General features: G+C 34.1%; 1 protein-coding gene across 4 annotated transcripts in view; it reads right to left on the bottom strand.

The window, feature by feature from the left end:
* CNTN1 (contactin 1) overlaps positions 1 to 14,836 on the bottom strand; it is a gene marked incomplete at both ends in the record, with an annotated part of 164,881 nt that overhangs the window by 91,625 nt on the left and 58,420 nt on the right. Inside the window, one exon of one of the 4 annotated variants that reach the window (XM_082666227.1) lies at positions 3,263 to 3,342. The exons of the other annotated variants lie outside the window; for them this stretch is intronic. Within the exon in view, the coding sequence (XP_082522353.1) occupies positions 3,263 to 3,342 (80 nt within the window). Of the gene's footprint in view, positions 1 to 3,262; positions 3,343 to 14,836 lie in introns of those variants that run through there. 4 annotated transcript variants of the gene reach the window in all.

Genomic DNA, 14,836 nt, shown 5'->3' with positions numbered 1-14,836 from the left:
CAAAAAGCCTGCAGAGAACTACCTGATAACTAGCACATTTATACTGTGCTTCTCTTGGATTTGCCTGCATTTTTAAAAAAGTATGAACTCATAAGAGCATAAAATGTTAGTGAATCCAAAAAAGGAAATTTATATTGTTTATTTTAATAAAAGTAATATATTTTACTAAGTAAGGAAATTTATATTGTCTATTTTAATAAAAGTAGTATATTTTACTAAGTCCTTATTATATCTGAGTCATTGCTAAATCTTTTATAATTATTACAAATAATGCTATGATGTAGGCACTATTATTTTCACTATTTTACAAATGAGGATACCCAGATATGGACAGATTAAATAAAATAGCCACAGTCATCCAGCTAGCAAACGACAAAGCTAAGACTTGAACTCAACTGATTTGCCATGAGACTTTTCATTAACTATAGTAAAAACAATCATTTAAAAACAGCATTAGCAGCTTCAAATTCAAAAATGGTATTTACTGCTTTTTTTTAGAGACCTTTTTTGTTGGGGAGAATATGAATTACTTGGGCACTAGTGCATATTGTGAGTAAAATGACAAAAACTGTGATATATTGACTGCAGCTTTTTAAATCATTTTGTGATCTGTTAATTCAGATAAGTGAAGGTAAAGATATCACCCATTTATAAATTCCTACTACATGCCTAGTTTTTTTTTTTATTATCATGAAGGGATTTGTTAAACTTTCCTGAATTTTACTAGTGTTTTTAGAAAAAAATACCTATGTGTGAACAAAATACAGATGTGATTTCCACTCAGTTTTCTTTCACATGTAAAGTAATTAGAAGGAAAAATGAACATAAATACAATTATTTCTCAATTCTGCCATTTCTTCTTTAGGAATGTAGTAACACTCAGTGAAGTAGTTTTTAGACATTTGAGGAAAAATAGCAGGAAAAAAATTTTCAAAATGATTATTCACACATTATAAGCTGACTGTATTTTCTCAATCAATAACTGAGACTAATTTTCCCATAAGTCCAGTGGGATAGAAGATTTGAAACTGGGATCCTCCAGGATTAAACACGATGGATGCATAGTACCCATGACTATACCCCAGGCGTCACTTGAGTCAGCGCCAATACTTAGGCAGTAACCCTAACGCACCTTCTCCCTCCAAAAGGCTGACTGGCTCTCTAAATACCTGTAGTTAGAACTGGACCCCAAAAAACTGCTGGTCCTTCTTGGACTCCACTCCGCATAGCACACATTTAATGCAAGCCTTGGCACTAAGCAGGAAAGACATCTCAGTGTCATCTTATTTCCATTTGTAATTACTCCATAAGTAATTAAAAGCAAAGCACCACATATGAGTATCTCGTGGTTCACTGTTTATTTTTACCAAAAGAGCAAATTTTAATGAAAAGTTTAAATGTTAAGAAAACAAAAGACTTTCAGTACAAATTATCATCTTTTTTAAAATAAAATAATCTGAAAATAACAATGCTGAAACAACATCAGTTATTATCAAGGCACATGGCTTCTTCTTTACCAAAACATGTCAGTTAGAGTCTCTTTATTACTACATGCCCGTTCTTGCTCTGAAAATTAGTTAAGACAACAGCTTTATTATAAGGTAATAAAACACAAATTTGTGTGCTCTTGTTAAAGCGTTAAGACTGTACTAAGATGAAGCTGAATATTAAACATCTCTACCATTTAATAGGAATATAGTAGTTTTTCAACCTCTAAAATTGGTATTTTAATCTCTTACATTGTTAAAAATGAACATAGATCACTATTAGAAATGAGAATGAGGATAAAGGAGCTAAATGAATCTATGTAATTCTAGTTGATATTGAAGCAGTTTATCTAAACAAAAATATTCTCCTTTTCCTGCCACTTGTCATAATTGTTATGTGGTTTCCTTTCTAATTTTTATTCTGTCTTTCCAAAACTATATTCCTATCTGATCTTGGTGGTATACTTTCAGTGATGGACTATGGACCACAATGCTGGTTTATGCACATCTCCATGGCAACATTTATGGATACGTGACAATTTTGAATTATTTTAAAATATCTTATTAAAATGACAGTTGCCCTAGATCTCCAGTCTAAATCCTAAGATGCTTCCTTCTATGACAATAATTAACACTAGAAAATGAAAAATGGTGGAAATAAGTAACATTTTGAGCCAGAGGCATGTATTCCTTTACGATGACTAATCAATTATTTTTTAACTACATACATATTTAGGGGTCATTACATATCTCTCAAAGCTTTCCTAAGAGTTCTTCCAACCACAGATGGGAATTTTAGAGTTACTAAATGAGAAGTTCATATAATATCCCACCCTTAACCATAAACCTGTTTAAGAAGAGCAAATTATTTCTTGTGAAGAAATAAGAATTTTAAGCATGTCTCTTTGACCAAAGGGCAGAAATGAAAATATTTTCAAATAATGAAATTCAAGCAGTTCCAGAAAGAATTATATACACTTCAATTTTAATCTGCCATTTCTGTTCATGTCCTTCCAAAAAGTCTTGACCTTCCTCTCAAAACAAAAGATCCAAGAAGGCTGATGCTAGGAGTTAACAGAATTAAATATGCATACGTGCTGTTAATGGCTTAGTCATCTTCACTTAAATCTTGCTACTGAGATGACAGTTTTCTCCACATGCTGACCAATTTCACTTCCCAGTCCCAGGAATTGTTCCAAAAACCTTACAGAGCCATGGGTGGTCTTCAGTTGTTTATTGCTGCTTTTGATCTTTTCTTGCCAAAGAATATATGTGGCACCAGGATACAAAAGGCCACTGGAATAATGCCCCTTAGCTTACATCCTAATTAAGATGACTCATTAGTGAATTTGACAACAACAGTGTTCATTACCTGCTTGGGTAAATCAAACAGTCCATTCAGTGGCAACACTCCTGTATTATAATTCACCAGTTCTTCATTTTTTTTTTTCAGATAATGAGCTAATTTCTGAGATATGTAATTTCAAAGAAAAACAGGATATGAAAACACAAAAATTTTACTTGGCCATTATATGATGTACTGGGTTAGTTCAGTAGGCATTTTTCAGATATTAATGAAGCTATGCAATTATATTTTAAAATATCATTCTGCTCAAAGTATGTTTAAATGTTCAAAAAGGAAAAAAATCCTCTAAGAACTAGATTTTGGCAGGGGGAACTGCAGAAGCTACAAGATTGAGTTAATTAGTAAAATCTAATATAATATGTTAAAAAAAAAAAAAAAAGGTTTTCCCACAAAGAGTGAGTGTCAACGATCACCAGGTTGGAGGCAGGCTTGCACAGACGGGGAGAAAAGGATCCGCCATGTTTTTCTCTCCATCTTTTCTGTTTTTACCTGCAAGAGGAAAGATCAAGGCTGAAGGGCAAGTGTGGATGCCCATTTAGGAGCAGGAAGCCATATACTTCAGGAATTTGCCAAGTATCCTTAATGGGTAAGTTGAAATAATGAACAAAGAAAAACATCTTCTAAACACTGTAGATGGGAGTCCAAAAAGGAGAAGGCTGAAGTGACAAGCCTTGGCCCAATCAAACCTGTTTCCCTCAGAAATAGTGACTGACTTTGTAAGGAACAAGAGTTGTAACTGGATCCCTTCCTCCCCTTAAAAAAACCCTCAAATTCCTAGAGCCTTTGTAATTCCACTCCACATAGTACAAGTCTACCTACCCAAACCTATGCTCATGCCTTCAAGGCTTCTAAGTAAGAAAAAAATCCTGAGGATAAATTTAAGCAGTGATTTATGAAACTTAATCAGAGGTTGGGGCTGGAAGTCATGGGAACCTGTGTCTTGATTAATATTATATTTATTGTTTATGTCTATATAGACATTAATAGCAAAAGGGAGGGAAGTAAAAGAAAATGTTTATAGAAAGTCATCATGGGCAACGTGTGAACTGGAGCTGTTCTTCTCTTTCATAAATATGGACTCTGAGGCTTATGATGATTAACCGACTGGCCTAAGACCACAGGTTATTCAGCAGGTGAAGTGCATTTCTAATCTATGTTTGCCTAATGCCAAAAGCCATACATTTTCCATTGTGCCATGCGGATCTTTTAATGACTGTATGCATATATTAGTATAACTATATTATCATAGAAAAGTATGGTATTAACAAGATGATCATCCTCCTATGTTCCCTAACCATAACTAGGGATAGTTTGATTATTATAATTAGACCACTTTATAACTACTAGTGCCCCCCTGGTTATAGTTATTTAAGTAGGAGAAATAGTATCTAGGAAAACTGCTGACTGCTTATTGCAAATTTAGTCCTATGATAAATGGTAACAAAGGTCACAAAAACGCACTTGTCTCTTACATTTGTCTTTCAAACATAAGAGATTTCCAAGTCTTTTGATGTGAATTGAAATTGCTAATTTTAAATATATTCTTTTTTTCTCCCTTTTAAATGAAGTTTTGGTAGTTTTGTGGAGAGAGGGGGCAGTGAACAGTCACACAGGGAGCCTCCCCAAACTGTCGCACATTGGAGTGCCATTTCTTGAATTAGTAACAGAGGCTTCCAACCTCTGCAGGAACATATCAAACAGTGGTCCTCCAACTTGTTTAAACCACAAACATCAGAAGTACCTGGTGTGTTCCAAACAGGGACAGCCCCTTGCCCCAGAGAAATTCTCAGAGATGTGCGGGGCGGCTCAAGCACTAGCTGTTGAGAGCCACTAAGACTGTAGTGAGATGATGCTCAGAAGTATATTCCTTAGTGTGACAGAGCCCAGACTGTTCAATGACACACAAGGGATTGCTACCTTCTAGTGAGTCACAAGTTATTTGCTACTAAGAATATTGAAAATTCATAAGTTTGTACATTAGTTTTTTGTGTAAAAATGAAGTGTATTCAAGGTTATCCTTTTAATTATGCTAGCTCTTGTTCACTGTTCACTTTCATCCCAATGCATTTTCAGATAAGGGAGTTGGTATTCCAGCAGTGCCCTGGGAAATGCATGTGGGCCACAACGAAGTCCCTCACCTCATCCCATGTCAACAGAGTGACCATGACAAGCATTGGGCAATTAGAAATTAAAATGGTGTTTTAATTTTTTGGAAAAAAAAAAAGACCCTTTGGATTTATTCCACAATCTTCATTCACTCATGAGTGTACTGGGCAGTTAAAATTATAATAGAAAGGTACTGTGGCAGAGAGAAGATTGGGAGCTCCCTGCTGTGTTGATCTAATGAGATGTCCTAAGCCAAATTTAGATAACGGATGGGAGACGGGGTTCTGTCACACAAGGACCGGATCCTGTAGTCACCTCTGAAGAGGAAATAGGGAAGGCACAAACTATGGAATAGCTGGATTTGTAGGATACCAATGGAGATTCCATAGTTGCTTGTAGTACCCTTTTACATTTCTCCCTTTCCCTTTGAGTATGTCTCTATTAATCCCAGTGATGATGGTAGTTTGGACCTGTGTGATAGGAATTTAAAAGGACTAAAATGGAATTTAAAAGGACTAAAAGGACCTATGTGATAGGAATTTAAAAGGACTAAAATCTCCTCTCTAAACCTTGTTATACTGACCACAGGTTTAGAGGGTAAAAGTTTTCTCTGAGTTTCCTTCATTTTCATTTACTTAGGTGTAAGAAATTTTGTGACCCAATCAAATTCCCAGGGCCTGGTCTGATGAGGTTGGCTGGTGGGAAGGAGATAGATGGTGGTGGCAGGAAGCTAGTCTGCAAAAGGTACCATGAGGAAATAATTGCACATTCCTGAGACTTGAAATGGCAGACTTTACAAAAGTCACACCAAAAAAATAGTTTTGCTTAAAAGGAATTTTATACCATTGAGTCTTCTATTGGTTATTTTTTCAATAATGAAGCTAAAGCATTTTGTCTTCTTTTTTAAATAAAATGAACCAAAAAGAGAAGATATTATGAAATTCTAATTTCAAATAACTTAAAATTTTACTCTCTGAATTAACTTTGAATTATCAATGCTTCAGAGTATTTGGGTGGACAATTTAACAAACAAACCATATACCAATGTGAAACAGATGTACAATAAAATTATCTGATCTGATTTTTATATTCGGGAAGTTAAACACTAAAGAGAAGTGAGAAAAAGTAAGTTATGTAGTGAATTTGAAACACTGATAACTGGCCAAGTTCTGGCTTGCATGTGAACTCTGAGGAATATTTTCTTTTTCTTCTTGTTTTAAACTTCCTTTGCCTATGAATGGATTACCAGTCCTTGCATGACTACCACACAGCAGTTTTGTTAGGATGACATGATAAAATTTATATGAAAGTCCTGTAGACACATACATTCTAATCTAAAACACTTAAACATTTTGAATGTACTATTTTTAAGGCCAAAGAACACATTATAAAATCAAGCTTAAAACCATCTACTATGATTTATTGTTTTTGCTGTTGTAATTACAATTGTATGACGTTGACTACATGAAAATAATTTTAATTATTATACCTTTCCCTTTTTATTAGACCATTCATAAATATATTATGGGCAAAAATAAAATTGCAAAATCTGTATCAGTAACTTTTCTATAGAATAAACATTTCTTACCAAAAAAGAAAAAAGCCTACATTTTAATTTTTCCACATTGATTATTTTATCTCATTGAATATATCTGAATTAGTGTTTGATTATATTATGTTACAGCAATGAACTGGGTGTTATATGTGAAGCCAGACTGCTTATATCCAAATCTTGTCCTTTTACTTAGTAGCTAAATGATCTTGGGCAAGTAACTTAGCCTCTCTGGTACTCAATTTCCTTATGTGTAAAATGGGGATAATGATCGTATCCATCTCTTAAAATAGTGTTGTTAAAATTAGCCTTTAGGGACTTCTCTGGTGGCGCAGTGGATAAGAATCTGCCCACAAATGCAGGGGACACGGGTTGGATCCCTGGTCTGGGAGGATCCCACATGCTGCAGAGCAACTAAGTCTGTGCGCCACAACTACTGAGCCTGCGCTCTACAGCCCACGAGCCACAACTTCTGAGCCCGCATGCCACAACTACTGAAGCCCGTGTGCCTAGAGCCCATGCTCTGCAACAAGAGAAGCCACAGTAATGGGAAGCCTGAGCACCACGCGAAGAGTAGACCCTGCTCGTCGCAACTAGAGAAAGCCCATGCACAGCAACAAAGACCCAACGCAGCCAAAAAATAAATAAAATAAAATAAATTAAAAAAAAATAAGGCTTTAATAAATATTACGTATCCTAACATAATATAATAAATATATGCTATGTAATTTGTATTTTGTTATAAAATATACTATATAATTATGTCATATATTATACATTAACATATAATTACATATCTTTATTTTTAAATTTTATATTCATAATATATGTCTTTTCACAGGATATAGATTAGAGTTGGAAACATATTTTGCCAGCATAATTAAAATTTTTTTTTAAATATGAACTAATTGCCATTTATTCATGTCCATAAAGACTTTTGGATATCACTGGTTATCTGTACTGCTTGTAATTTGATGTAATTGTCAGCATAATTTGACATTACTATCTGGTAAGTAGACACTGATGTATAAAGCCCATGATGGGTCAGTGAAGTGGAGTGTCTAAAAGCCTGCCAGACTATTTAGTTCGTAAATCTTTCCTGCTTTCCCTCCTGGAATCAGAGTGAGGAGAAGCAAGTTTGCTGATTATTTTTTAAGGGAATCATGGATACAGGCTGACTGCGTAGCAAAGAATAAATTCCAGTTTGCCAAAAGCTGATCAGTTTGATTATAAGACAAAGAGAGTCAGGAGCAATTGATTGAAGAAGAGAAGAAATCCTACAAGGAACCTTCTCTCACTGTACTCCAGTGAAGAAAAAGAAAAGTAATCTAAATTTATATCAGTGCATCCTTCACAGTGTTATCTACCAGTTTATAACCCTCACACAGTTATGTTTCAATTTTTGAATTTGTAAAATGAAGGGATAAACTAAATCACTTTCAAGATCCATCTTAAAGCTTAAAATATCATGACTCATTCTGAATGAACTACATACTTTGTTGATATATTTGAACACTTCCTTGAATTTATGTCAATTTACATCGAACTGACTTTGAAAAATACAGTTTCAAATTATTGATGTACTTCATAACTTTAGTAGTAATTGGGAAAGCTGCTACTTTTACTAGAGCTTTTATCAAATAGAACTACGTGTAAGTTCTAGCTTTGAAACAATCAGGCTACCTTGTAAATTCAGATACACCTTTCAGCTCATTATTTCAGCTTTAGCTTACAACAGTTATGGAGAACTGGCCCTTAGCAGCTTTTGAATTTGTTGATTCTCAATGGAAATGAGAAAGCTTAATTTCTGGGCAGGCTTCACTATTAATAGATGTATGGCTGTGGTTTAGTGCCAAGTGGGGTCAGGATGCCTCCGAATGGCGCCCTGTCAGTCGTTGCTCCAGCCAATGTGGGCAATGAGGGCCATTTTCCTGTCTCAGTCCTGCAAGGACTGACGAGATGGAATCTTTAGTCTGTCTCTGTGGCAAACTTTCTTGGCCAAAGCAAGTGGAAAGCAGAGGCAATTATCCAAGTATCTGAGGTAAATGTGTGTTTTTCTGACCCAAATACTTGAAAAACTACCTCAACTATTCTCTTTGATTTGACTCTGATGATCTGGACACATCTTTCTGCCTGTATAAATGAATCTCTTTTCTGGATGTCTTCACATATGCATGTGTGTGTGAGGCAGGTGGAGGTGGTAAGCTGTGTGTGTACTCGTGCATCTGTCTGGCTTTGTGTGCACATCACATGCAACTTTTTAATCTGTTCTTCCTAATTTTATAGTGATTAAATTAATTAATTTAAAAGTCCTTTTGAATTAATTTAGGCATGCCATGCTTAAATAATAATTTTGAACATAAATCCACATTTGGTTATTAATAATAACTTGAATATAGGAATTCTTGAACACTGGGTAAATATTTATGCCAGATACCGCAGAAATCTAAATCCTGATTTAGCACCAAGAGTTCCACTAACTTTTAGCATGACAGCAGACTCACCGTCTTTTTGCTTTCACAAATAGCCAGGGTCCCTGAGTTAGCCATACAAATAGAATGCTAAATAATCCAACAGGTGGTAATTTAACCTTTTAAAATAAATGTCTTTGGCTTTATTTTTCCCACAATGTTTTAAAAACCCAACTACTATTTATTAGCATGTGCTGGACAATGGATAGGAAAACAAGAAGAGCAGAACTGCAGTCAGTAACTTTCACCATTTAGTAGCAGCAATTCTAGAACAGACTTGGTAATCGTTTGGGTACTATACCAAATTAACTGTTGAAAGTTTTAGTGTATTAAACTATTAAAATTTTAAAGCACTAACTACAGAAGTTTTAGAAATTAACTATAGATTTTATTTATTCTTACAATCTGGAAGAAGCCTAGGTTCCAAAATGATTATTATGAAATAGATGGGTAATACAAGACAAGTCTCTTTCTCTTGAAGTCTAAATTTTGTAGTATAAAGGAATGGAAATTTTCTAGATGACCTCCAGGATTAATTCTAGATTTAAAATTGTATATTCCAATTTTAACATAAATGCAGATATTTCATGTAGCTACTCTGAAGAAGTTGGAAGGAAAAAAGATGTAACTGGTGCATGATTTTCCAATAATAGGACCATTAGAACTCTTTTATCTGAGACAAAGAAAATGTTTACTTCCTATTTTTTAAGAAAGAGTACTAATTAATCTGGAACAACATCTCTAAGTAAATGGTTCAAAATTGTTTGCCTGGATAGCGAAGAGAGGTGTGCTCTGGATATGAACTCTGCTAACATAGAACATCTGGGAGTAACAAATACTCAAGAGCATTTTCTGTAGAAAAGACCATTGGCCAACCATTATGATTGTTTAAAATGCAGCAGTATTATTCAGACTAAAAAGTATATTGACAGCTTCCAGCAGGTTATTTATTTGGCTATAATACCTTAACTTAGCCAACACAGGATTTAAAAGTGGGTTAGTCATCAACCAAAATGACCTCCTTAAGAAAGAATCTGGTAACCATGTCATTAGGCCAAGTACTAAAAACTTCAGGGGATTACATCAAATAAAGATGACATCTAACATATCCATTTCCATTCTGCAACTGTATTTTGGCATTAGAAATACACACACACACATTTTGGCATTCATACATACACACATGCACACACACAATATTCTAATCTAAATGAAAATCTACATAAAACTATGAATATAAGCTTTTAATATAAAAATATAAACAATACAAACTTAATTTGGAGATGCAATGATTTACACAGTTTTGTATTATCCACTGGACCTTTAGTTACACTTTTTCCTAAATGTTTCCAAATTTCACATAGCACAGGTTAGTGTTGAGAATCAGACTAAAGTCTTTTTCTTTTGTTTGTTTTTAAATCTCAGCCTTGTATTAAGAAATTTTGTTTAATATGGTATATAAGATGTAAAAGAGGGGGCAGATGTGAAAAGTATAATCATGATTGCATTTTCTGTTTTGGCAATTTTAGTGACAAACATTATGTTCAGCCAGGTGTCAGGAAGGTCCTCCTAAAGGTCGGTAGCATTGCCAAGGATATTTATAATACAGCAGAAATGCCGTGGAAAGTAGTAAAAAACAGACGTCAAAGCCTCATTTCTTGCTTTTGTGGCCTAATTTTATGGTCCATTTTTGAATGCTATCCAAAAGTGCACTCATAAAAGAGAATTTAGATTTGGCAAGCTACATAAATGCTCCCACAGGTGCTGTCAGATAAATCCTGAAACACCTTTCCTTCTAAATGACACTTTTTTTTTTAACTGAAAAGCACTAAGTCCTCCAGAAACATCTTTTGCTAAAAACATTCATACAGGGCTGTAGATGTGCATCAAAACTTACTTGATGAAACAACCTGAAATACACTTTTGTGGGACCTATTTAGTACAACCTTTATTACAATAACAACAACAAAAAGGAAATTTGTATCGATCCTCTTGATTTGGATTTTTATATAAGAAGCCTAAAACCATTTGAAGTCTAATAGCTGGTTCTTTTTTTTTAACTAAAAATAGTTTTAAACTGTAAAGGTCTTCTAGATATTAAGCAGTTTGTAGCTGTTTGAGTTCTAAATCTCTTTGGCTATATTATATGCACCTCTGTTTTAAAGTTTTATTCTGAAATTACCTCTTTCACTAATACAATAATAATTTAAATTGATGTCAATATGTGCTCTGATAGAAAAAAAATTAGTAAAATCTTTTATAAATTACTTGAAATGCCATATTACCAAGAAATGGCATTACAATCTCTTGTAAAGTTATCTTCATTTTTATATCAGTGCTCTAGCTGGGAAATATTTCATCATATTTTTTTTTTTTTATTTACTTACTGTTGATACATAGATTGAGTGGTTCTTGATTAACTTTAGAGTTTTTGAAGCTATCTTATTTGGTGTGACTTAAGGCTTAAGTGTAGCTGTGCTAAAATTATATGAGGGTAAGGGAAAAAGGAGTTAACTCTTTTTCTCACCACCTGGACTACCTTCCTGCATTTCCATGCCACTCCTGTCCTTACATCAGAGCTCCCTTCCCTGACTTCTAGCCAAATATTCATAACAGTTTTTCAATTGTCTGTTGATTGACTTCTATTTGGTTTGAACAGGATGAATTGGAGGAAAAGGGGACCTTACCATCTTTTTGAAACACATTTCTAATGTAATTTACCCATTCCATAAACAAAATAATAGGACTTTCAAACTATTTTCCAAGAATTCCCTAGAACAATAATTTCCAAAAACCATTTAAAGACCACTTCATCACAAGCATCATGGGGCATTATTAAAAATACAGATTTGCCAGCCCAGGCCAGGTTTAAACACTTGGTCACTCTGGAATGCTGTAATTTGATGCCCTCCGTAATGACATTCTTTAAAAATATATCCAGTATTTATTTAAAGGGGAGACAGACATGCATAGGGAAAAAGGAGTGAAGGAGGGTTTTGGGGAAAGAAGTAGAACACACACTCTCTTCTACTGCCTTCAGTAATTCAACCCTGGTTCCAAAGCTGCAACCCCACTAGGTCCTTCCCAGGCCTGGATCCACTTCCTCAGAAGGCAGTTTGGTGGCCACCACTTGTTCAAACATTACCTCTGGGTGTGCCATACTCTTTGCCTTCTAGTAATATTATACTATTTTTGAAAAAAGAGTCCATATGTACATATTTTCTTTATATTTTCAGTGTATTTTATGTCCAGTGATTTTTTTCTTAAACTTTTTTTTGGAGATAATTATAGATTCACATGCAACTGTGAAAATTAATACAGGAAGGTCCTGCATATCCTTCACTCATTTACTCACCATAACTTTCTGTATAACTAAATACAATAACAGAAACAGAAAATTGACATCGACATAATCCATCAACCTTATAGTACAGATTTTGCTAGTTTTACATTCATTCATTTGTGTGTTTATGTGTTTGTTTAGTTCTAAGAAACTTTTAGTTTTATCACATGCGTAGACTTCTGGGACCATGACCACAGTTAAAATACAGAACAATTTCATCATGAGGATCCCCTGTTGTACACTTTCATGGCTACAGCTACTCCCCTTCCTCTAGCCTCCCTAAGCCACCATTAATCTACTCTCCATCTCTATAATTTTGTCATTACAAGAATGCTAAATAAATGGAATCATACAGTATGTAACCTTTTGAGGTTGGCTTTCTTTCACTCAGCATTAATTCCCTTGATATATATCCAAATTGCACACATCAATAGATCATTCTTCTCTTATTGCTAAGTAATAGTCCATGGTACTAATATACCACATTTTGTTTAACCACTCACCTGTTTAAGGGCATTTGTTTCCAGTGTTGGGCTATCATGAATAAAACAGCTATGAACATTTGTGTATATATATTTTATGTGGACATAAGTTTTAATGTCTTTGAGATAAATGTCCAAGAGTGCAACTACTGGGTCCTGTAGTAAGCACATGTTTGGAAACAGCCATACTCTTTTCCAGGGTGGCTGTACAATTCTACATTTTCACCAGCAATGTGTGAGTGAGTGACTCTGTTGTTTTGCATCACTATTTCTTTTTTATTTTAGCCATTCTTATAGGTATGTAGTGATATATCACTGTGGCTTTAAATGTGCATTTCCCTAATGGTTAATGACATTGAACATCTTTTATGTGTTTATCTACCATTTGTATATCATCTTCAATGAAATGTCTGTTCACATCTTTTATCTTTTTTCATATTAGGTTATTTTAATTTTGAGTTTTGAGAGTTATTTATATGTTTTACATACAAACCTTTCTTGGATATATGGTTTGCAAATATTTTCTCCCAGTCTGTTGCTTGTCTTTTCATCATCTTCACAGGGACTTTCACAAAGCAAAAGTTTTAAATTTTGATGAAGTTCAGTTTATCACTTTTTCATTTTATGCATTATGCTTTTGGTGTCAAGTCTAAGAACTCTTCATCTAGCCCTAAGAGCTGAAGATTTTCACCTATACTTTATTTTTCTAAAAGTTTCATAGTTTAAAATTTACAAATAAGTCCATGATCCATTTCAAGTTAATTATGTATAAGGTCTTTTTTTTTTTTTTTTTTGAACTGTGAATCCTCATTTGTTCTAGCACCATTTATTGCAAAGGCTAATCTTCCTCCACTGAATTAATTTTCATTTTTGTTATAAATCAGTTGAGCATATGTGTATGGGTCAATTTCTGTGTCCGTTGTTGATGCACCATGGTTCACCAGGCCAATCTTTAAGCTAGCTTTGCTAAACCCATCCCAGAGCTATTAATTTAGAAACTTCCAAGAGAGGCTTAGAATTGTGTATTTAAAATTAATTGTAGTAATAAATCTGATGTACAGCAAAGTCTGGCACCTGCACCCAGAGGTTACACAAAGATTTTTCATGAATCTTTGCTGAAAAGGTTGGTGGAGAGGAAGTAGGGGATAGCAGGTCACCCTGTTTAATTAAATTAAATATATTGAGAAATATTTAACATTTAGGTAAAGCTGTATAAAGTAAGAAATGACCACCTAAAAACTCACCATTCAGGTTAAGAAATAAAACATTACTTATTCAGATGTAGCCTTTTGTGGGTGCCCTCCCTCCTTAACCACACTCACCTCCTCTCCTATCTCCAACCCAGGGGTAACAACTCCCCTATATTTCGTGATTATCATTTTCATGCATTCTCTATATTTGACCATATAAAATATGCACACATATTCATATACATACATACATACATACATATATATGTCAGATTTGTTGTTTTAATAGAAACTTGAAGTAAAAGCAACTATCAACTTGATCAGTGTGCAACTTATTCTTGCCAGTTCTCAAACCCAGACCACAGCATATTCTGAAGTCTAGTTTAGCTCTGTTTGCTTAGATTTGGGTATTTTTACTGTTTTCTTTGTTCATCATGCTATTTGATGTCTCAGAACTTTACTCTGGCATTATTTTCCTTCTTCCTGAAATTTACCCATTAAATATTCCTTTAGACATAAGAGTCTCTTGGGAAATAAACTCTGTTTCTGTTGGTCTAAATATAACTATTTTTCCTCATTATGAAATGATAACTTGTCTGTATATATACTTCTTGGTGGAGAGTTATTTTTCTTTCAGCACATTCCATGGTTGTATTAGTTATCTACTGCTGCATAACAAATTACCCCAGGCCTGAGTGGCTTAAAACAATAGTAAACAGTTATCTCTTTTTTTTTTTTAACATCTTTATTGGAGTATAGTTGCTTTACAATTGTATGTTAGTTTCTGCTTTATAACAAAGTGAATCAGCTATACTTATAAACAGTTATCTCTTACAGTT

Source organism: Grampus griseus, assembly GCF_964374135.1.
Source record: "Grampus griseus genome assembly, chromosome: 11".
Taxonomy (NCBI): Eukaryota; Metazoa; Chordata; class Mammalia; order Artiodactyla; family Delphinidae; genus Grampus; species Grampus griseus.
Note: the sequence above shows the minus strand (reverse complement) of the source record. Positions and strands in the feature narration are given on the sequence as shown.